This window comes from Pinus tabuliformis, chromosome 5_1 (genome assembly GCF_031772625.1).
Source record: "Pinus tabuliformis cultivar Carrire ecotype Pingquan chromosome 5_1, CPIR1, whole genome shotgun sequence".
NCBI classification, from domain to species: domain Eukaryota; kingdom Viridiplantae; phylum Streptophyta; class Pinopsida; order Pinales; family Pinaceae; genus Pinus; species Pinus tabuliformis.
In genome coordinates this window covers 387,569,083-387,594,454 of record NC_142305.1, presented here as the reverse complement: position 1 = coordinate 387,594,454, position 25,372 = coordinate 387,569,083, and the positions used below count along the sequence as shown (strand labels likewise).

General features: G+C 38.1%; 1 protein-coding gene across 3 annotated transcripts in view; it reads left to right on the top strand.

Annotated features, from left to right (window-relative positions):
- Positions 1-568: 568 nt before the first annotated feature.
- Positions 569-25,372, top strand: part of LOC149165071 (uncharacterized) — an 80,215-nt gene continuing 55,411 nt past the window's right edge. Inside the window, exons 1-7 of one of the 3 annotated variants that reach the window (XM_089432234.1) lie at positions 569-1,264; positions 1,514-1,547; positions 22,650-22,732; positions 23,511-23,570; positions 23,975-24,079; positions 24,220-24,300; positions 24,425-24,499. In XM_089432234.1, coding sequence (XP_089288360.1) covers positions 929-1,264; positions 1,514-1,547; positions 22,650-22,732; positions 23,511-23,570; positions 23,975-24,079; positions 24,220-24,300; positions 24,425-24,499 — 774 coding nt within the window. In that variant the 5' untranslated portion in view covers positions 569-928. The remainder of the gene's footprint in view (positions 1,265-1,513; positions 1,548-22,649; positions 22,733-23,510; positions 23,571-23,974; positions 24,080-24,219; positions 24,301-24,424; positions 24,500-25,372) is intronic. The other 2 variants (XM_089432233.1, XM_089432232.1) reach the window with 2 other exon arrangements.

Below are 25,372 nucleotides of genomic sequence, written 5' to 3'. Positions count from 1 at the left end.
GAAAACAAACTTCATCTTATAAACTTTTGAACAATTAAAAAAACAAACCCTTTAATTGACTCTTAACCATTTTAACAGAATCTTATCTTATAAATTTTTGACCAAGTCGAAAAACAAATCCTTCTTTCAACTAGTCAAAAAAAATCCTTCTTTCACCAAGTCAAAAAAAAATCCTTCTTTCAACAAGTCAAAAAACAAATCCTTTAATTGGTTCTTACCTTATAAACCTCCTAATAACAAGTCAGAAAACAAACCCTAAACATACTAGTTTTAATGGGCCCTCATACAATAAATCTCTAAACAAGTAAGCAAACCCTAGACATACCTTCAACCATAATTCCATTTTAATTGGTTCCAATGCTATATAGTTAGAATTCATTTTAATTGGCTATCACGCTGGAACTCGTGGCCATTTAATTTAACAAGTTAATATGGCGTGCTCTGCCACTGTACCATTGAGTTGGATAGATACTTTGGTTGGATGTTCTAAATTGTCTAACTGGCCATTGGAGATCATTGATTGGGCTTAACTGGCATATAAAGATTTGGGTTTTTTAATTATAATTTAATTGTATTGAAGTCCAAAGGTGAAATCCGAAACACAAGCGGTAAATGACACAATATGATTGCTGAGTTTATCGAATGATAGCAGAGCTTTCGCGCATCAAGTGAGTTTGTTAGTTCTTGCATGCAAACGTGAAGCCTTCAGCACACGAAATAAGGAATTGGGTAGTGGTGCAATAAAGGCAGAATTCAATGTAAGCTCTTGTATGAGGTTTGCTACGAATTTTATGAGGTTTCACAGCTCAAGTTTCCGGCCATTGCTGCTTGCAAGCTCGCAGTAAGACTGATAATAGCCTGGATTGTGGGTCTGCACGTTTTTTAGAATTGAAGAGTACCCTTATGCTTGTTTTACCTCAAAGCCAAGATGAGTGGCAGAGAAACAGTTCAGGACAAAAACGAGCATAAAGAAGTAGTTGACGGCATAAAAGCTGATAGTGCGGGAAATGAAGGAAGACCTCGAGAGGAGGGTGGTGAGAAGGGAAATGAGGTTCCCGCTGAAATTCAGACTGTTATTAAGAAGAAAAGAGGTAGAAAGCCCAAGATTAAAGGCTCAGAAACACCAATTGAAGTGAAGAGCTCGAGCAAGAGGGAGGACTTTATAACTCTTGCAGGTGACAGGCCTGCTAGAGAGAAGAAGTCCGTGGAACGGTTTATAGCGGACACTACAAGTAAAAAAACGCGAAAAGTTGTTATTCAAAAGGTTCATTTAGTACCCTTGTTATTGTATTGACTTTTCTGTATTGGTTTTAAGTTATTTGGAGCCTGGCAATTTGTTTTATCTGTTAACTGCCAATAAATGCTTCTTTTGCTTTTCAGAGTTTTGGGTCATGTGGGTTGTTTAGAGAGTCATTTGGGTTATTCTGGGGTGGTAGAATTATTTTGTTTACTTACCTTTTGGGTATTCCTTTTTCTTTGAAATTTATGGGGTTTGTGGAATTGCATGTTGCAGGGCAGTGGCACAGCTCTGAAAGATATCCCAAATGGTGAGTTTAGGTTCTGTTATATGTTTACTAGGTAGGCGAAATTGCATAAATTGTCAGTGGTACTTGTCCTTTCTCTCCCAACCCCCTAAAATGGAATGTTGTAGATTGCTTTTATCCATTATCGAGTAACTGAACCACCGTATTTCAGGTTATTGTAGTAGTATCAAAAGCCACTCTTCGTGCTGTGAGAATCTAATATTTTTGGGCATCATTTTGGTTGTTGGTGTCAATGTGACTTGAAAAAATGTCGCCATTGTTATCCAGAATACTGGGTAGGTTAGTATAAATATAAAGAATAAAGAAAAATGAAGGATGTAGTGGTACAGTTTCCCTTCTGACAATAGTTTATTTCTGCAATAGTTTCTTATGACATTAGGACCTATGTTTCTACACGAAAATGAGAGAGTTCCATACATTATGCAGAAATTTATATAAGTGAATAAATTGGTTAAGGTACTAGTCATTTTGCTCATAATTAAGGTACGCGAAGGTCTTGACAACACATACACAGAGTCCATCTAGCTATCTATGAATGGCACGTTCCTGTCACTTTTTAACCTTGCACTCTAATTGGCTTGCCAAAGACATCCTTAAACCATGGAATACTTGGCTAGCCTGTCTAGATGCATGCATTTATGAATGGCCCATTACTAGTATTGATTGAACTTGCACTTGGATTGGCCGCCAAATACAACCAGAAACCATCAGGTCACCTTTTTCCTAAGTTTACTGTTAAACATCAATAATGAAAGTCTTAAATGTAGAAACAGGACGTATTTATTTTTAAAGAACCTTGAGCTGTTTTGTAAAGTATAATCATTTCGACTTGATAGCACCGAGGACAAGATAGGTTTGCAAATTTTCTCGTCAAATATCATCTAAATTACTTTATGGAATTCAATGCCACTGCCATGATCGGTAAGGGGCTTTTTAATTTTCCATGAAAAATAGTCATATTTGCCATTTCAAGGGTGAAGTCAAAAGATACATCATCGAGCTTCATAACTCCTTTTAAAGTCTGAGAATGCCCTCAAAACCTAGCTTGTCTACTACTTTTGACTGCCTTCCGTACATCAAATTAGTCTGTTCAAAAAGGTCCCCAGAACTATCATTCACATCACTGGCCCATGAATAATTTTCAAGATTCCCAGCCAGCCTGTAGCAGTCTTTCTCAATAATCAGAGGAAAGGCGAAATATTTTCAGGTGAGGCCACTTCTCTGAATTTTGAACGATTCAAGATTCCCAGCCAGCCTGTAGCAGTCTTTCTCAATAATCAGAGGAAAGGCGAAATATTTTCAGGTGAGGCCACTTCTCTGAATTTTGAACGATCGGCTGGCGAGGTATTTTATGCTAGTGGTTGTGATTATTAAGTTGAATGATTCTTCTCTATTTTGTGAAGTTTATATTTTGTATATAAAGCAAATTAGCAAAATTATTGTATGTCATAATGCATTTGCCATTGTTTTTTGCATTTTTTTTAATCCCTTTTTGCTTATATCATAAGATGCGGTTAATAGAAGAGTATATTAGATTCTTACTTAGACAAATTCTTTAGGCACCGTCATGGAATTGTTTTAAGGAGAATACACACTAAAAAGGTATGAAGACTTGGAAAAAACATGATTGTAATAAGAGGAAAGCATGCTGGAATTTTTGGATACAACTGTTTGATTAGAAGTGCCGTACAAGGCACACATGCATCTTAGTCATACTTTGAATTGTGTGAATGTAAATTTTAGTGACATGGCTTTCTTCGCATAGCCTTTTAATGCAATTGGAAAACAAATGTTTATGAATTGTATTGAGGTGTAATAACATTGTGTATTAAAATAGAGCATTTGATATAGTATGAGCAATAGATAAACATTCAAGTTAATTTAGTAGCTTAAGGTATCTCATTGAAAACACAATTCTATAAAATTCCTAGATTCGATTAGATTCCTGAGCAAGCATTCAATCACATCTTCAATCCAATTCATGGGTTGTAGGCTTTAAGAGCTAGGGCTTATTTGGGGTTTACTTGAGAGATCTATTGGAAAAAATGTTGTAAGAAGCCAATCATAATTAATAGTTGGCCAAATTAGAGCTCAACATATAACATGTTTTTACAAGATAGATAGAAAAGTGTTTTAACATTACAATAAGTCTTAGATAGGAATATGAATTTTGTAGGTACAAATAGTCACCTATTGAGGGAGAGGATGGAGCCAAGCGAAAGGTAGGAGGGACCTCTTGTTTGTATGGTTCTGTTTGTGGTTGTTGGCTTCACTTCTAGTTGGGGTTTGTGCTCGCAACTTGTGGCAGGATTTCGACCCTATGTGTGGTCATCACTATGACATAACCACCTCTAACAAGATGTTGAAGGGTGCGTTGTGACTAGAGGATCTCATTAGTTGGATTGCTCATGGGACAAAGAACTACTATGGATTGTGCTTTCCTCTTGTCGTGGCATGATGTTGTGACGTAGGTAGGTTTTTGTTGCTTCATGGTAAATTTGGGATTGTTGTGTGGTTTGGTGGTACGTTTGGTTTTTTTCCTTAACCCATTGTTTTATGTTGGCTTTTTCATTTGGTGATCCCCCTTGTAAAGGGTGGCTCTCTTATTTGTTGTAGCCTCGAGAGTGTGCCTTCTCTACATATTATATCAATTGATTTTGGGGGACAATTTCTCTTTACACCCATGTTGCTCTCTTCCATGGTGTTGATGTTCTATAAAGGGATGGTTTGTGGTTTATAGTGACTTCAGTTAGGGATGCCCTTGTCAATATTTGTGTTTCTAGCTGTTAAGTTTTTTTCTTGCTTGTGCTTGTAGATGTCTATTATTGTGAGATGCTTTTTTGTAAAGTTGAATTTTTAATGGAATTTAAAGGAAACATTTTTTTTTCTTAAATAATCAACTATCCCCATTCTTTTAAAAGTTCTCATACTAATGGTGTGTAATATTGTTGGAGAGATTCATGTTTAGGGTTGTAGAAATTATACGAGTACACATAGTAATTGACACATGTGTTTTAGCTATTTTAATATTGTAGCATGTATACTGTTGGGGGCCCGAGGTAGGGTACCCGCGATACATATACCGTTATCTCATCTATACATTACAATATCTATAACACCTTGAGATGGTTATAATGGTTTAACCACTTAACCTATACCACATCTTTAAATTATATTGGTCCTAAGATGGATCTTCTCGAAGAAGTTATATTCTTCTATAAGAAACATGGCGATAATGTCATAGGGGAGTGTAATGTATAGATTGCACAACTCAATGATTTGCATTGGTTGCAATTGTCAAATACTTATATGGTGTGATTGTATCTATGTAATGAAAAAATGGAATTCTTGTAATTTATAAAACACAATATATATAGTATTTTGGAGATGCTAAGTTTATAAAGGAATATGATATGTAACTTTGTTTAACTTTAGTGTTGTACCGATTGTATATAGGTAGATGGATTGATAATGATATTAGGAGTTTTTTTTATGTATCAGTATAACACACACACAAACACTTGGTTTATCACTTTGTTTAACTCCAGTATTGTAGTGGGTGTATATAAGTAGATGGATTGGCAATGATATTAAGGGTATCTTTTATGCATAACACACACACATACATCTTTTAGTCTAAAAGGTTATCTCAATTAGTTGAACCATCCACTCACAGCATGTTGTCGATGTGGAGGGCATAGGTGAAAATTTGGCTAAGTGCTTAGGGATGGCTACCCCTTGCTATTTTGGATGGTGGTTGAGTCACTCTCCATATAGATACTCTAGGCAATAGGGAGTTTTTGATGAGATTTTCCTTGAAAAAGAAAAAACCCTTATAGATGACTCTATATGAGGTGCTTGACTTGAACTAAGAAATCAATGAGTGGAATAGCCTAATCTTTATTTTGATATCTCTTGTAGCTAAAGTAGATGTATTGATTGCTACAAATATAATGACCCCTATCTTAATTAGTTTACTGGGACCATTTGCCTAGGTTTAGTACGACATTTTCCTTTGTTCAAACCTCACTGCATTATATGGAGCATTTGAAGTTGATTTGATTTCAAAGGCAAATATAGAGCATTAAAAAGCTCTCTCTCTCTCTCTCTCTCTCTCTATATATATATATATATAGATTAAAATGCTTCCTTTAATTATTGATATAATCACAATATCTACTTAGTTGACATTTTATACGAAAAGTAGGTTGTAGAAGCAACCACCACAAGCACTGTCAAACGCCAACAATCAAGTTGGTTATTTACCAAAAATGACTGTAAGTCCTATCCACAACTAGTAGGTTAAACGGAAATTGTAATCCATGTAACAAGGAGGCGTAAATATGGCCCCTGGCTTGAGAATAAGCATAGAAATAAAGTCATCAAGCCACAATGGAAAGGAGTCTAGCATCGGGCGATGGGTCATCATGGCTTTTGGGGACCAACCCCCAATTAGTACTAGTAGGCTCAACATCTATTATTTTCATCTCTCGTCTATCAATGTTGACCTTGGGTGCCCTTTTCGCATTTTTTTTGGAAAATCTAGCAGGCTCTGCAAGGGCCCTCACCATATCTTATGGCAACAATGAGGAAGGATTGCCATTGTCTCCTCAACAATATTCCTCCTATTGTTTGGTGGAATTTCACCACAAGGGAGGCTGGTTATTTACCAAAAATGGCTGTAAGTCCTATCCACAACTAGTAGTTTAAATGAAAATTGCAATCCATGTAACAAGGAGGCGTAAATATGGCCCTTGGCTTGAGAATAAGCATAGAAATAAAGTCATCAAGCCACAATGGAAAGGAGTCTAGCGTCGGGCGATGGGTCATCATGGCTTTTGGGGACCAACCACCAATTAGTACTAGTAGGCTCAACATCTTTTATTGTCATATCCCATCTATCATTGTTGACCTTGGGGTGCCCTTTTAACATTTTTGCTAGAAAATCTAGCAGGCTCTGTGAGGGGACTCACAAGGTGAGGGCCATATCTTATGGCAACAATGAGAAAGGATTGCCATTGTCTCCTCAACAATCTTCCTCCTATTGTTTGGTGGAATTTCACCACAAGGGACGCTGGTTATTTACCAAAAATGACTGTAAGTCCTATCCACAACTAGTAGGTTAAACGAAAATTGTAATCCATGTAACAAGGAGGCGTAAATATGGCCCTTGGCTTGAGAATAAGCATAGAAATAAAGTCATCAAGCCACAATGGAAAGGAGTTTAGCATCGGGGGATGGGTCATCATGGCTTTTGGAGACCAACCCCCCAATTAGTACTAGTAGGCTCAACATCTATTATTGTCATATCCCATCTATCAGTATCAACCTTGGTTGCCCTTTTAGCATTTTTGCTGGAAAATCTAGCAGGCTCTGTGAGTGGACTCACAAGGTGAGGGCCATACCTTATGGCAACAATGAGGAAGGATTGCCATTGTCTCCTAATCTTCCTCCTATTGTTTGGTGGAATTTCACCACAAGGGAGGCTTCTCTATATTCACTTATAAGGTTTTTCTAATTAGAAATCCCAAGGTGATATAGGCTAGGGAAATATGCCTTAAAGATGGATGAAATAGGCCTAAATCTTATTTATAAAGGAATAAGTTTTCTAACCCTAGACTAGCTAAGGTCTACTACAAGCTAGGGCTTATTGATATGCAATGATAAAGGAGTACTTAAACATGCAGAAGTCAAAGAAATGGTTATCTTAATGATTAAATCAACACAGTAATAAGAAAAGGCCTTACATAGGCTTCAGATTGAAGCTTGGCTAGGGATTAGGGTTTCTAAGGCACAAAAGAGTTTGGGAAGGATGACGCTAGTCTTACTTGGGGAGGTTTCACCACAATCAATTCTATATTTTGCATTTAAAAGATTTATAGAGGTAAACTTTGGTTTTTTTTTTTTTTTTTTTTTTGCCTGAAGCAAGTGAAAATCCTTCTATTTCCATCAACTAAAAGAAGTATTACAATATATACAAAAGACCAGACTAAAACACGGGCTCCGGAGATAACCAGGCCATTCGGCCATGAATATAACCCTCCAAACTAACTAAAGGACCCTCTATTCTCACATATGGTACTCTCGGTTAATCGATAACTCCCCGTCAAACTCCACAGTCTCTTCAACATAAACTTACAAAGTTTGAACTTACAAGTGGCCCCATAAATTTGCATGACTAAATCGGACCGTTGAATCCTGCTACGCAAACGAACGGCTTGGAGAAATATCGGAAAGCCAAGATGCGCGAGCCTTACGGCGCGATGGAGGGTGGTAAATCGTACCCTACCCTTGCTACATGTCGAGAGCCTAGTGGAATCGCTCTCAAAGCGCCCAAACCACTTACCACTTAAAATCATAGCGATCACCTGGAAACCGCTTTAAAGCCTGGATAGCCAGCCTGAAATAGGAAAATATGAGAATTTCCTTCGTCGGGAGGATCCAATCGTTCTTCCCTTGATAGCTTACTTCTGGACTCTCAACTGATGCAACCGCTGACTGAACGTAAAAACCTTGTGTAGCAATATGAAGGAAAACGAGACTGGTTAACTTACCACAGAGGCTAATGAAACCAATCAGAGTTTGACCTTCTTCAAGGTACCAACCACGGAACTGTGTTCGAATCTGCATACTGAGCTTCATTCTGTGCCTTCCCTTCTTGCCCAATGTCTAAAAATTTCTCTGTCCTCTACCGCTTGTTCATTGCAGAGAGCCTTTAATCTGCTCTGCGGTGCCTCCAGCCACTTCATCTCAATCCTGCTTTCCGAATTAATCACTCCTTGGTTGGCCAATAAATTCGCTAGTTTATTGGCTTTCCGGTGAACATGATTGAAGCTAACAGTTCTGAGACTCAGGAGATGTTTTTGGATTCTTTGGTACACTTGTAATAGTCTCCAGTGTTTTGAGACCCTTTCTGGCGCTTTTCCACAACTGATTCTCTTCACCGCCTTTATAGAGATCTCTGAGTCAGCTTCGATAATGACATTTGAGCTGTGATTTAGTATAAGAAGCTCTAGACATTGTTCCAAAGCCATTAATTCAGCCATGTTATTGGTGGCTCTGCCTAAATGGCAGTGGAAAGCAAAGATTATATTTCCTTCATCTCTTAACACCCCTCCATAACCTGCTGTACCAGGGTTGTTTTTTGAAGCACCATCAATATTGCATTTCAGATAACCTTTCGGTGGAGGTTGCCAGATCTCCTTTTCCATTTCTAAATCTCTTTCCTTTCTGTTAAAACCATTGTAAATGATCTCCTGCATGCCCAGATGCCTGAGAGATTTCAATTCACTCGGAGTGGGAGGGTTCTTGGGATAAGTGCTCATAGTGGTGGAAACAGTCTCCTTAATCTGTTTCAAGATCAGATCCATCAGGCGAAGAGGAGTAGTTTTTTCCTCCTTGAAAATTCTTTTATTCCTTTCTTTCCAAACATTCCAGATAATGAAACTTGGTGTAAAGGTCCAGGCCAAATTAAGGATCTCATACTCCGAAAATTTTTCCTCCACTTATTCAGGGTATTAATGATGCTACCCTTATCTCTGTCTGTCTGTTGGAAAATGGTGTGAAAAGAATCCCACAGCCAGGTGGTATAGGTGCAACTGTTGAGAATATGCTCCATTGTCTCCTCTTGAGCTCCACATAACTGACATATAGAAGGTCCAATAACCCCCCTCTTCCTCATATTGTCCCAAGTTAAAATTTTCTTGTGAAGAACTAACCACATAAAGAGCTTGATCTTCATCCATCCTTGGTGACTCCAAAGTTGTTGCCAGGATTTTGCCAAAATACAGGGATCAAGGTTCAGGATATAACTTTTTGCTTCCTTAATGTTGAAGGAACCTTCTTTATTGAGCCCCCATCTTAATTGATCTTGCCCGTCTATTAGCAAGATCTTCCTTTGTTTCAACATATTCATGAGTTCCTCTACTTTTGTTTTGTTGGGACTGTCCTCTCTGCATTCTATATCTTTCCACTTTCTCCACTTTTCTGAGTCATGAGGAAGATTCCAGAAATCTTAACTTTTATTAAACCTAGGGACTCTGTTTCCTGCTTGAGGCTTATAAAGTCCTCTCTTATCAGCATTGTTTCTTGTTGCCATTTGTCTTCCCAGAAGAGAGCTAGATCTCCCGCTCTGATTTCCCAGAAGCTGTTGTTTTGAACTAGGCTTCTGTTAGCCCAGGCTTTGTTCCAGATGTAAGAGCCTTTTATATTTCCCGACATTCTTATAAGATCATTTGTATGCCAGGAGCTAGCATATTTCTCTTTCTAGGTTTTCGCCCATTGAGCTTCTGGTTCTTTAACCCACCTCCACCAGAGCTTAGCACCTAAAACGTTGCTTAGAATCTCCTGATCATCTAAGCCTAGACCTCCGTGACTTTTGGGTTTACAGATTTTGTCCCAAGAAACAAGGGCCCATTTCTTCCTTGTTTCCTCCTTGCCCCAAAGGAAATCTCTCTGGATATTCCTAAATTGCTGTAAGACCCCTTTGGGAGCGGGAAGGGCAGATAAAAAGAAAGCTGGGATAGATTGCAAAACGACCTTTGTCAAAATCAACCTACCAGCAAGGTTCAAAGATCTGAAAGTCCATTTTTTGACTTTGTCTTGCATCTTGTTGAGCACCGGTTCCCAAATGCTTTTGTGCAGTGGTTTAGCTGTAAGGGGAATTCCCAAATACTTTGAGGGGAGAGAATCCCTTTGAAAGCCCAAAATTCTGGAGATATTCCTTTGAATTGCAATGTTAGTATTAAAGAAAAAAATCTTTGATTTGGAGAGATTGACTTCCATACCTGAAGCCAAGGCAAAGTCATTTAGGATTCGTTTGTACGCTGAAGCTTCTTTGACTGTGGGGATCCCCTGCAGCATGGTGTCATCCACAAATTGTTGGTGAGTCATTGCTTGACCATTCTCCATTAATTGCAGTCCCTTGATCTTTCCTGAGATTTTGGCATGTTTAATGGATCTGCCCAAACCTTCCATCATGAGGATAAAGAGAAAGGGAGAGAGTGGGTCTCCTTGCCTGAGTCCTCTGGAAGGAGTAAAGATCTCTGAGGGTGAGCCATTCACCAAAATAGAAAAGCTGGAAGAAGTAACCAGAGCCATAACCCATCTGACCCAATTGTGATCAAACCCAAAAGCAATAAGGACCTTCTTGATGTACATCCAGTTCACCTTGTCATACGCTTTAGCAATATCTAATTGCATGATCATACCAGCCTGCCTTTTGCTGGTAAGTGAATGAACTACCTTGTGGGCCTGGATAATGTTGTTTAGGATTTGTCTTCCTTCCACATAACCCGATTGTTCCCCTGAAATTAAAGAAGGAAGAAGAGGTTTGAGCCTGTTGGCCAAAATCTTGGATATGATTTTATACACCACATTGCATAAAGCAATGGGTTTGTACTTATCAGGCGTCAAGGCTGACTCTTGTTTGGGGATCAGGGAGATGAAGGATGTGTTGAGGGCTTTCAGAATGGTCCTGCTCCTTCTGGAATCCTCTACAACATTCAGAATGTCTTGTTTGACAACATTCCAGCAGGCCTTGAAAAAATCTACATTAAAACCATCTGGACCTGGAGCTTTGCCATTCTGCATGTCTTTAATGACCTCACTGATTTCTTCTTCGGTAACTGGTATATTCAGGTTAAAATTATCCTCTCTAGACACCATTTGAGGGATATTTTTTGTAATTTCCTTGATGCTTTGTTCTCTGTCTAGATTACTTTCCTTTGTGATGCCTTTGAAATGGTGAACAAGCACAGCTTCGATATTCTTATGGGTGGTTTGAAGCTCCCCATTCTCATTCAATAACAAAGAGACTCTATTGTGCGCTCTATTGGCCATGGTGGATCTGTGGAAAAATTTGGTATTTCGTTCCCCTTCTTTGAGCCATTGAACTCTAGACTTTTGTCTCCAGAAGATTTCCTCTTGTTTGCATAAATTCCCCCATTCTTGATTGTATTTATCAACTTGTTCACTCTTGATTTTATCAAAACCTTTTGTGATTAATGCTTGGTTTAGTTCCTGCAGTTTGATTTCCACTGATTTTTTATCTACGAAAATGTTGCCAAAATCCTTCTTGTTCCATTCTTTGAGTCTGAGTTTAATGTGCTTCAATCTTTTATGAAGGAGGAACATTCTAGTGCCCTAGATCTGCAGATCTTCGGACCACCATTTTTCAATGTTGCTAATGAAATATGGGTGGGAAAGCCAGATATTCTCAAATCTGAAGGGTCTATTTCTGGGTGAATCAATCCCCTTGATTTCTAGTTGAATCGGCCAATGATCAGAGCCTCCAAAGGGGAGAACTCTAGCAGTTATTTCTTTATTTGTGAGCATCATCTCCTCAGAGATCAAAAATCTATCTAATTTGGAGGCAACCTAGGCTTCCCCTCCTCTTTTGTTATTCCAAGTAAAAAGGCCATTGTGCATTTCAGAGTCAACCAGTTTCATATTGTCTGTGAAGGCTTGGAACGCTACTGAATCTTTACTTAGCATTCTGGTACCTCCTTTTTTTTGTTTCTTTCTTTCCCCCTTTTTCTTTCGAAAGAGATTTAATCATATTAAAATCTCCTCCTAAGACCCAAGGCATTTCTGCATGTCTGCTTTTGAGATTTACCAAGGATTCAAGAAATTTGAGTTTCTCATCTATTCGTTGAGGACCATAAACATTCGTAACCACGAAGGTGTCCAACACCACCACTGGTTGAATGATGACTGGTAAATAATTTCTCGATGCCTCCGCATCTTTTATGCTGACTTTTTGGGGATTCCATAGAGTGAGAATGCCCCCAGCTATGTTCTTTGCTTTAACTTCTAGAAACTCAAATCTGTTAAGCCATTTGCTATGTATTTGTTTTAGTTTCTGAATGGAGCATTTTGTTTCTTAAATGAAGATTATGTCTGGTGTTTCTATTTTCATTCTGTTACTTATCATTCTTTGTTTCCTTCTACTGCCTAGACCTCTGATATTCCAAGATATGAACTTCATGATTAAAGATTTGTAAAGGAGTAACTGGTTAGATCTTTCATCTTACCCGAATCTATCATTAGCTTTCCACACTCCATCAAGAGCTCATTTTGTTTTTTCCTGCCCCTCTTCTTTCCTGGATTTCTAGTAGCTAATTCGGGAGTTGATTTCATTGTTTTCACCCCTTTGTGCTCCTGTTTGTGAATGTTTTTACCTTTACCCAGTTCTTTTTCCTGAGTTTTCCATAAAAACAGTTGCTGTATTCTGTTGCATTCCTCTTGAGGCAGTGAATCTATTCCTCCTTTGGTTCCCTGCATCAAGAATCCTTCCAGATCCAGGTTTTCCTTGTCGAGAATTTCTTGCAGTTCATGATCTTCCAGATATGTTTCACTTTGGGTCATTTCTTGGTCCATCTCCATTTCTATTTCACTTATCGTCATTTCTTTTAGAGAATCAATATCAAGAGATTCTATTTTGTCCTCTTCTTTGTCTTTTTCATTAGTGCCTTTCTCCTGATATTGGCTCTCTTGTGATTTCTTCCTTCTCTTCCAGCACTTGAAACTTGTTCTGATTTATCTTTAGCCCCTCGTTGTGTTGTTGCTTTAGCCCCTTTTTCCCCCTTTTCCTTTGCTTGCCACTTTCTGAAAGTTTTCTGAGTCCTTCGTTGGATGGAGTTTATCTTTATTGTCTGCTTTATTAAGAGGGCAGTCTCTGAACATATGTCCATGTTCGTGGCATCTACGGCATCTGAAAGGGATATGCTCGTAGTCCACTGTCTGCACCCATTCCTCATCAAAAACTTCCAGGATGACTTCATCCGGAAGCGCACCTGACAGATCCATTTCTACACATATCCTAGCAAAGGAGGTATATTTTCCTCTTCTTGTGGCTTCAGAAGCTTTGACAAAACGTCCTAGTTTATTTCCAATGGCAGCTAGCGATTCAGTTTTCCAGTAATCAAGAGGTAGAGAGTAGAGCCTTACCCATACTGGTACCGAAGAGAACGTTTCCCTCTCTGGTACAAAGTTCATTCTCCAAGGCCTCATATAGAGACCGACTGCAGCAAAAAAGTAGGGTCCTCCTTCGAATATTCTGTCTTTATCTTCGATGTTTGAGAACACCACTGCGAAGAATCCACGTTTGTAAAGCTTTTTCAGTGGGCCATAGTCCCATGAATTTACAGATAATGGCGTAGGTCCCCATGTGTTCCCTGTGCACCTGCAGAGCAGGATCATTTAATATTACTCTAGGAGTGATTTCTGCTTTTGGTTTGCATGGTCCTTTTTGTTTTTTATCTCTTGAACCCTGACTTTTGTCTTCTTCCTCTTTGTCCGTTGTGCTACTGTTTTCCTTGGTTTTGGTCCCCCCTGTTTCCTTTTCATTCTCCTTGATCCTTTCATTAGAACAATCTCCGTTGTTCCCCGTCGGTGATTTACTTCTGCTAGCTACAACTTCTTTGTAGGAGGGAGCCGAGCTCCCTCCTCTGCCGCCCACCATAAGAGACGTGCTCTGTTGTTTTCAGAAACCCTGGTCGCTTCGGCTCTTCCTCTCCCGCTGCTCGCAAAAAAAGGTAAACTTTGGAATTTCATTAACAAACATCCATTTAAAATTACCATATTTGCAAATCGGCCCTAGAAAAGCCCAAGCGGCTTGCCTTAAAAAGCCTAGTAGAGATAAAATAACGGAAAATATTTAAGTTGTAATAATTTTGGATCAACAGAGCCTTGGCCAGTGCCTGATCCTACTCGAGCAAATGGAGTTTTGTTGTTGATGCATCCCTTTTCCCTTAAATCACGGTAGCCCAAATTTAATTTTTTAATCATACTCCCTTTATTGTGCTTTGATCTCATCGTGGGAGAATACCACAAATCCCTTCTATTTCAACTATGGATCGAACTCTTCACATTATTCGACACTGTCATTTTCACCATAGGTGAACTTGATTCATAATGCACTTGCACATAGAGCCGCAAATTACCTAACCTTAGGCTTAATCCATTTTAGCGCATATGATCAACTCTATTATCAAGTGCTTAATATAAAAGGTGCTAAACCAACTCCCTATGCCATTCAAATATCCGCTTCAAACACAATCTTTGTGAACTCAAATACCTTTTCCAATTCAGATACCTTCTTTTCCACTTGCGATTTGGCGTGGATAACTTTCAGCTAGCACCTCGATCTAGAGATGTGGATAACTCACAAATCCAGATATTTGCTCTGCTCTTTCGACCTGGATGCCTCTACAGCCTGGATGTATTCACCTTGATTTGGATACAACTCCTTGATCCAGGAAATCTTGGAATTCAGTTCACTCGTAAGCATTGCACTTCGACAATGCCAAATTCAACTTGAATCAGACAACTTTTATGGCATGCTTCCCAAAGCTTGCAGAATCCACACCTCCTAAACTTTAATTTGGACGATCCAGGATTCGAGGGTCGCTCTTCGACTCACCTTTGAATAGGCCTGGATTGATACAATCCTGGATGACTTTGCCTTGTCAAATAACAAGACCAGTGACAAAATCTTCCAACTCTTGCTGTTAACAGGAAAATTTGATTCGCCTATCCGAGGACCGAGCTTATTGCAGTGTACACACTTTTGGTGGGGCTTGGATATGTTTAGGGTCTAGATTCCTTGTTTGGTTCAGATATCCTTCAAACTAGATATGTCTTTCGGTTACAAATATTTCCTAAGCTTGGATAACCTTTCTTGGTCTATGTATTTCTTTTAAATTCGGATACTTTATGAGCGCAATCCAGATATTCAGTTGATGGCCCACTGTTGACCCGGATATCCTTGCAACCTGATACTCTTCAATACTCTAGCTCTTCAATCGGGTCCAACTGCTAATCTAGAAATTCGACTTATAGTTGAATGATTGTTTCACCCAGATAGCTGAACTGCCGAATATAAAGGATTTGGTTGAAAACTACAAGCTTGGGTGGAACCATGAACAATGGAACCTTGACGTGACAAATGGTTATTGATAGGAAATTCTCTGTCACAATTCTTTTTTAACTGAATAAATATCACTAGTTTTGCACAATTTTCCTTCAATATGGAAATTCTCGCCTTCCAAAAATTTTGTTTTGCGTTTGAACCCTGAAATTGGACCCTTGCCCTAACACTTGACTTGTTCAAATCTCCATAATGTTCCTTTCCTTATGTGTAGAAGGAATTCAACTTGACTTGATCACTCTGCAACTTATTTAACTTCTTAGAAGGGTTAAATCAAGAGAAACCAATATGTTCAACATGACAATCGTCAAATCTAGACTTAGAGAATAGAATTCATAAATGCTTAGAGAGTGGAATCCGTAATAGAACCAGGACTAGTTCTTTCGCCACAGTATGTTACTCTGTAGATCACAGGGAACCATGCAGATTCATTCTACATTAATGGATTACACACACAATCACACCAAACTGATTTACAATAATGAAATCCACTATAACTATGAGTATTTACAATATAGAGGGAGGATCAATACAATTTGATTGTGATTACATACTCCTCTCTCTCGTTTGGCCTCTCACCCCCTCTCACCTCACCCCTCTCACTCTCCTCCACTCCTTTCTATTTACAAAGATTGATTATGTACATTAAGGATTCACTAAAGATGGATCAAATCAACTTTTATGGAAAATAACAAATCTAAGCCTAAAATCTCTAACTCCTTCAACAACTCTTCTCCAAATAGTGCATTACATGTCGATGAGGAAATAATCCCTCATTTCTTTAATCAACCCCTATTACATTAAGAGAATCAAATTCCTAACTTTAAGTAAATTGAATTAAATTAAATTAAGGAAACCCACTCCCTTTGGTAAACTTGATAAGACCCAATTAGGCCTTGTTGACTTTGAAGAGATGCTCCTGCATCAAGTTTTAGGGAAAATTTTTAAATTTCTAAAGGCAAATTTTTTTAAGGCTATGGAAGAGAGGTTCAACAATTAATAACACTTACATCAAATGAAGTCAATGGTTAATGCCACCAACATCAAGGTACATAAAGGGATTCATGCTCTTGATTAAATGCCAATCCCATAACCTAATACATGATAGAATTCGATGAAAATGTTGCAATTCTACCAATTTGAAAACTTGGAAAATTGTTATGTCTATTATATTTTGAGTTGGGCATGAAATTCTACTTTCTTCAGATGAAGTTCGATAAGGTTGGCACTGCTCTCAAACATCCAGAAACAATTAATGGTAATTTTTAAAATTTAAGTAAAAGGGCATTTCCTTTATATGCTTTAAGAATTTAACATCACTGTTCAGTGTTGATTGCCAACATTGCTAGGGTTGAGTTAGGCTTTTTGTTTAGGTTCAAGATTCAGGAGAGGGAGAATTGGTTTTATAGCTAGGGGAGGGGTTGTTTTGGGAGGTAAACAATCCTTGGTTTCCTCCAAAACCACCTAAAAAACTATTACTAAGAGTCTCGTAATTCCCCTAAACATGTGACATCTGATGGGTTGGTTAGGGTTGGTTTGTACTAAGTAACTAGATTGGTTGATTTGGTACCTAACCAGTACAAACTAGCCCCTTGGTCGGTGTATTACCTAGGCTTGTCTGACTGGCCGATTTGACCTATTACCAATTCAATTCGTTTTGTTACCTAATCGGTACAAATTGGTCCTCCCGTTTGGTTACTTGGCCAATTTGATACCCAGGCCTATTGAACCACTTGGTTTTACTGGTTACCAGTTTGGACTAGGCGGATTTTAAAACTTCGATATAACTGGCCGAATTTTAAAACTTTGATATATATATGTATGTATGTATGTGCATGTTGGGTGAAAGAAGACTGATTCATAACAAGTAGTTTGTCATTATTGGGGTAATTAAATGTCTTAACTTTGGAAACTATGTCATATCAAAGGTGACTAGGGTGTCATCTCAAAGATGACTTAGGTTTCAATTATATTTCTCTGTGTGTGTGTGTGTGTGGGGTGAAATGAGGCTAATTTTTTGCAAATATTTTCGTTATTATTGTGGTAAGTGAATGCTATAACTTTAAAAATTATGTCATGGCAAAGATGACTAGTGCTTCAATTTGTATGCGATATTACAATAAAGAAAAGTAAATGGGAATGAGGATCAAATCCTAATTAGAGATGAGATATTTGCTAAAGTCAGTGTATTTCTAGGTGGACTTTAATATAGGCAAACATTTAAAAGTTGCTTGTTCTTAATATATCCATGGAACTGAATCATATCATGGAAATGTAGTTTTGCCTTCAAGATGATGGTAATAATTTCTTACATCGGTGATTTGAATCCAGTAGTTGAATGTTAAAATTGCAATTTGTGAGGAAGACCATACATGATCCAGTGGTTATACTTTGAGGTATTTTAAGAAGGGAAGGAAAGTAGGCAATCAATGCTTGGAAGAGCTCTTTTAAAGAAAGTTGAAAGCCTATGTTAATGACTTCATGTCATTTTATGATAGAAAACCAATAGTTGGAAGACAACTGAGTATCTATCACATCTTTTCATCCCAAGGAAATAAACATTAAATGGAATCATACAAACATAAATGTGTCTCATGAAACTGCTTGTTACCTACCTCTAGTGGGTGAACCCCTATAGGAGAAATTTTCTCCTAGATTTGTCTTCTGCTAACAGCTAGCAACCCCTTGCAGTACCATTCTCTGCCACCTGAGCCAACCATTGTGTGCCCTTGCTCATTTGTTATGATCATATGTTTGAAGGTGGGCTTTCCAACCCCAAAGGTATGACTTTTCATTATGTAATTGGGTGTTTATGCTCGCTTTTCTTGGACACATTTAGACATGGGTTGGGGGGGAGATTCGGCGGAAATAATGGGTTTGGATTGTACTCTTGTTCCCTCGTCCCAACTTGGTGATTAATATTGTATCCTAGTCCCATGGGATCTCTTCTATTGGCTACTAGCTTTCGGAGTGACACTACATGGGAAACCCTAATTTTGGTTGTGTGGTCCCACTTCCCAATATCATATATATCACTCCACTCCACTCATTATAACCCATTTTCACACTTTTCCCATCCGGGTCCACATTTTTCCATTGAGTCCAAGGTGTTAACCTCCCCTTCCCCTTGTCCACACTGTGGGTCGAGCTTAGAACGATGCCCCAGAGGTTGATGCAGCTAAAAAGAAAGTTAAAAGCATAATTTGGCCACTTACAACAGGAAATGTACCACAAAATACGAAAGATGGCCAGGACATAAAAATTTAGTGCGTGGGCAAAGAGCCAAGCATGAACTCTGCCTCTTATCATTATGGCGATCACCTTGGTTCTTAGGGCCCTTATGAGTGTCCCCTACATCATTAAGGAACCCATGATTGTCCCAACCGCTAGTGGGCGAAGAACTACCCAACCTTAAGGGGGTAATCACTTCTTTATCATACACATCATGCTCTCATCCCCTGGAGTCCCAAGTAGTTAAAAGAAAGAAGAATCAATAAAAGGAAAAAAACATATGCAAAAGGGTGGAAAAACAAAGGTCGAGGTAACTTGTGTACCATGATTGGTCCCTCCTACATCCATACACCCAATGTGTGGGCTTCCCTCATTATAGCCTATGTCACAAGGTTCGTCGAACTTTAACCTTAAGGTTCGAATTTTAGCGATCCTTAAAAATTTTTTGAGCTTCGGCAAACCTCATTGAACCTCATAGCCATTGACCAAGTCCATAGATCAAAACTAATAACCTCATGTCACAACTGAAGCTTGTAATTTATCCTTGCAATTTCCATGTTTGTGATATCATTTTTGATGTTTATTGATGTTGATTTCTTACTATTTTATCCTATATATATATATATATATATATATACGAACCTAATGGCGAACCTCATCTGAATCTCATAAAAAAATTCGAACTCAAATAGAACCTAATCATTGTCGTATATATATATATATATACACGAACCTAATGGTGAACCTCATCTGAATCTGATAAAAAAATTCGAACTCAAATAGAACCTAATCATTGTTGAACTCAAACCTTAACCATGTGACATTGATTATAGCTACCCTTGTACCATGGCATGTGGCTTGGAGCTTCCTTGTTGCCCTACTCTGTTCCACCATTTCACATGACACCTGCCATTTGATTGTTTTACCATGGACTTGTCACTCCCTCAGAGGTTAAAACTGCCTAATAGGGTCCTTTATTAACCTCTCGAGCAAGGTAACACTTGTACCTTCTAAAGCCCATTTGGAAGGGCATGCCATAATGAAGTGTCCACTTTTTCCCTTGGCTAGAAAGCTTATTTACTTAATTGCACTAATGGATTGCTATACTAAAAGGTGAGGAGACACATTGGATGTTATACAGGATTGCAGGCGGGTCTCCATTTGGACTTGGTCTCTCTATATAGAGTCAAGCCCTCCAGAGGGTCATAATGGCACTTGTAGGGTGAGTGTTGAGAGCCATGGGCCTCCACCACAACAGAGCATTGATTACTACACCACGGACTTCTTCAGTGCTACGCATTGCTTGTTCGTGCCCTAGTCATACAGAGATGATGAAGCACTTGGACCACATTGCGCAGGTGACCACACATTGACACTTGTCACTTGGTAGATGATCCAGGGCCCAGATGAGGTTTGTCTCATCGGAGACATGCGAGGGCATGCGTCATCTTCTAATCCTCACTGATGGAGCAACAACTTGTTATGGGTCCACTTGGAGACCCATTAGACCATTAATTGTGCCCCATAGCCACTTGGGAGCACCAAAGGATGTTTGCTTGGAAATCAAGAGGCCACCCCCTTGATCATCATTTATGGAGCCCTCCTACTCATCATGGCACATTGAGGACTCATCTTGGCCATCCAACGACGCTTCACACCGTTATTTTATCATTTCGGCCTCATTAGGAAGGCTTATTTTACACATTTGAGCTATTTGGCGGGCTTGTCACCAAAATTTGTTATTTTATAAGTTAGAATATTATTAGGGGCGTAATTGGTCTAATTAGCTTAATTTGAACTTCTAAAGGCTCATATAAATTAAAGAGAGCCTCATTTGTGTTAGATCATCACTTGGATTTGGGATATCTCTCTCTAAAAGGATTCAAACTTGCAATTGTGGAATGATTTGGATGAATAAACGCATTTTGATGTGTGGAAGAATTTCACTATCTCTTTTGGAGCTTCTTGCTTGCAAAATTTTGGATGGGTATACTCTTCTTTGACTTGGAAGTGCAATTTAATGTTATATTTCTGTTTTAATGGATGTCTAATGCATAGAATCATTTTCTTATGGTGAAATAATGTGCCCTAATTAATGCGAATTAGTGGAATCATTAAAACTATTGGAGATTTTTGCATGTGTTACTCATTGGACAAAGAATGAATGAATGTGCGCATATGCATCCTCGAAACTCCATAACAATTGCCATCGAAGTATAAAAGTCTAAAGTTGCTGTGTAGCTACATCCATAGAAAGTGAAGCTGCTTCTTTAGGCCTCCTTGAAGAGTGAAGTTCCCAAATCTTGATCATTTTGACTTCAGTCTTGCCAATAGCTAAGCACTGGTCCTAGATCCTTGATGATCAACCCTAAACCATTTTTCCTTCTTCCAAATTTTTGCCCTAACCCTAGATGGCTAGCTAGGTCCTTGTACGAATTTCATTAGAGGGATGGCCTTGAAAACCTAATTGGATAGATTACTGTGTTGCTGTCCTTTCTAGTGACCCTCGAATTTTGAGGCAATTCCCTCGACTATTTTGAGAGAAAACTCAAATCCTAGCCCAAAATTTGAAGTTGACCTTGAACGTTTTGGGTTAGTGGCCTTTGAAGGTCATTTGTCCATCAAAATTCAAAATAAATTTATCTCTCTTGACCTTCTTCACTACCCTAACCTAGTGTACCTCTTTTGGAGGATCTCCTCGCGTGATTGATCATAAACCCTAAGTCTCGTGTGGTCACACTCTAGGCTTCTCAAGGATAGTGAAGGTCCATTTAAAGGCATATAAGCATCATTCAAAGCTTCTTGAGTAGTCCTAATCATCTTTGGAGCCTTGACCTTAGGTCTCCTTGTCATTATTGGATATCATAAACCCGAAGTCTAGGTCTCTTCATAGGTCTTTCTTGGAGAGCATTTATGCTTTTCTTGAAGCATTGAGCCTTTATTTGAGCCTCTCCTTTGAATGGGCCTTGGAAATTACATCATACCTTGCCATTGATCCTATTATTCAAGTGATTTCCCTCATACCGACACTCCTCCCATCGGTGAAAGTCTGTAAAGAGTAGGGGACACTGACTGAGGTGACAGTGGGTCTTTGTCCCATTGTTGTGATTTGGTCTAGTAGTTGTTCCTTGGGTACCCTTCCTAGGACCCCTGCTAGATTGCGTGGCAACATTGCTCAAAGCCCAAAGGCCTTGCAAGACATCAGGGTGTAGACCTCCACACACAATGTTGGTGAGTGAAAATAAATATTTACTTTATTATTCACATTGCAACCATATATTCTCCTCACACTCTATAAACACTATATATCACATTTATGAAATTTCATATTGGTTAGGTGGTTTTACCACATAGCCCCTAACTACAACATCTAACATTATGTTGGTTGCATATTAGAAATAAAATGCGGCAATGTATTAATGACTCCTGAGTCCTGACCACTACTTACTGCCCCTAACTACAACATCTAAGATTACATTGGTCACATATTAAAAATAAAATGTGGCAAAGTATTAATGACTCCTGAACTATAGTTACCGAGTGTTACCACTTTAACAAGCTTAGCTGTCCTGGTGTTTGGTGTGTATATATATATATATATATTTGATTTATGGTAATGGCAGTAATGGTGTGTAGTATTGAAGATACATATATATTTGCAACTAAAGAAGTCTGCCATATACTGAATTGTCTAGTCTTATGAGGGTAGTATATATCCTATGGGATCAGAATCCATTTTAGATAATTTTCAGTTGTATCCTGTATTAGATTCTTTGCTTCCGACTAATCAGTTAAGAAAGCATATTGACAACATTAAGACTTTCTTGACTATGCATCCTAGCATTTAGATAATTTTCAGTTGCATCCTTGTATTAGAATCTTTGCTTCCAAATTGTCAGTTAAGAAAGCATATTGACAACATTAAGACTTTCTTGACCATGCAGTGGTGTATAAATTGTCCAAGAGGAGCAGAGCTGACAACACCATTAAAGACCTCCATTCAGTCCTTTATGGAAAACTTGCAAAGGTGAGTGGAAGCTATTAATCATTTCTGACCTTTTTATGACATTTAACATTGTTCTCTAATTTTTATAAAGCATGTATGTTTTTAGGCCATGTTCTTGTAGCCTCTGGGAAGTATGAAAGCTGTTTAGTTTTGTGGATGTATTCTTGGGGTTGAGACATCATATATTGCTTGTTCAATAATTGACATTATTTTGTGGGTAGCTTTTATTGCTTGATACTGTTAGTTTCCTTCGATTCTCTTGCTGTCTATGCTATTCTAGTGTCTTAGAGCTTCCTTTTCGTGCCATACTTTTGAGAACTTTTCTTCTACTTTTCATTCCTGCTTGTTCTTTCTGTTGCATTGGTCTGGCTTTCCTTAGTAGCCTTTAGAGTGTTTAGCTATTTATATTGACAATTACACAACTTTTGTTCTGTTATTTTGTTTCCCTAAGAAGAGTCCACGTTTAAGGGAGTTAGCTGAGTACTCTCTTTTCAAGATGGCTATTTTGTCTATAATTTTTATGGCTCAAATTGGTAGCTACTGAAATTCTTGAATGGCAGGAGATTTAAATATTGTCTTTGAAACAATCTGTGGAAATATGCATCTGTATTTTATTTTCTTGATGTATTGAGACATCCTATGCTATATGCCATTTTGTGCTTTGAAGTGCTTGATGTTATTTATAGTGTGTTGTAGTCTAGCGTTTTTTCACACTAAAATCTATAATGTTCTACTTCATAATTAGATGTATCTATCATGTGCATTCTTTTTCTTACTGCAAGGTTTTCATGTGGTGCAGGCCCCTCATATGAAAAATAATATTTTGCAGTTCTCTGGCTTTGTATGGGATGAGAACAAGGTATTGGTTACAATTTACTTGGTTGTGGAAACTCTGAGGTGGAATTTGAAGGCGATTTAGCAATTCTACACTTTAGAATTCAATAAAGTAATAAGAATCGTGCAGCCATTTAATTAGCATATTTTGTCTAATTGAAGGATATTTTTTTTTGTTAGTGTTAGAGTTCATTGTGAGGCTGATTTAGATTTTTACGTTGTATGCATGTTATATTTCTGTTTACTTCTGTACTTAATCCTTATGTCTGGGATTAGCTTATCTATTTTTAACTAATGTCTTAGCTGCAGCATAAGTTTGGGTTGTTTTGTGTCCAGATGCATAAATTGATTGATTTCCCATTTGCTTTCTGTCACTAGTGGATGCTACTTTCTAAAATAAATTGGCTGCGCTTCTTTTTGAATCTGCAGAATAATGCAAAAGTGAAGGAGAAACTTGAGAAATTTCATAAGGAAAGCCTCGCTAATCTCTGTGATGTTCTGGATCTTCATGTTTCAAAAGCTGCAACTAAAAAGGCAAGAACAGGTTATCTGAAATAATAATTTAGAATATTTACATCTTTCACCTCTAGGTGGAAAATGTAGCCTACTGTCATCAGTGTTCTGTTCTTCTTTCTTTGCGTCTGTTCACATTTACAGTTGATTGTTATCGACAGGAAGAGTTGGTAGCAAAAGTAATAGAATTCCTTGAGGCTCCTCACATAACAACAGATATTTTGCTTGAAGAGACACAGCAGGTATGCTATTAATTGACAAATGCATACGACCTAAATACTGAATAATTAACTGGGATGTTATGCTTTTCACTTTTATATGTGACATAATTTTTTGGTTGTGGCATGCATGGTTTTAACATGTCAGAAGCTCAAGCGCAAAAAGCGTAAGAGTACAGGCAGCGGAACTCCAGGAAAATCACATGGAAAGAGTGCTCAAAAGGTTTTTTATCTCATATATGTAATTGTATCTTAATATGGATTCATTTATGCCCATTTGATTTGCAAATATTTTTATCTTTAGAATAAAGATGTGTTTATCAGACATTCTAAAAAGCATTTATGCGAATTCTGAATATCATAGTAGCATTGTTTGGAGAATATGAAATAATGGTGGGGCCAAAATTTCAAAATATCCAAAAAATGACACTGACAATTATTAATAAGATAAACATATTTATCTAGCCTTTGCCTCTACCTCGATTCTCTAGGGACACTAGTCAACATTGCCCAATTTTGATCAAACTGCCTAATCCAAGCCTTAAATATGGTAGAAAAGGCTTAACGTGCCTGATCATTGATTTTGTCTTGAGTGAAGGATACATTTTTGCTATTCCATGACAAAGGAGTTCAACAATCAACACCACCAACATTGGGGTACATATGGGGCTTGTTGGTTTTGATTAAATGCCAATCAACTCTTAAGCCTATTGAATTTTGAATGGGTTATGAAATTCTATTTTCTCCATATGAAGTCCGATGAGGTTGGAACCACCTTCATCACAATTATTTGTTTCATCTTAACCATCTTTTAATCTTCAAACATTGATAAACTTTTGAGTCCATCTGCATGGTCTCTCTAAATGAGAAGGCTCCAAGCTTGTTTGTACCAACCTTATTGACCATCAACATATTGTGTTCACTAATTGCATATCTATCGCTAGATCCGGTCAATCTGTCCTCATAAATGCATCTTTCCGCGTATCTCAATGGCAAATTTTCTTTTTAATGGTCATATTTTTCCGGTGAACTTTGACGCATCCCATATTGTAGCGAGCAACCCCTCTTACGTCGAGACTCCTATGAAATTCGACAA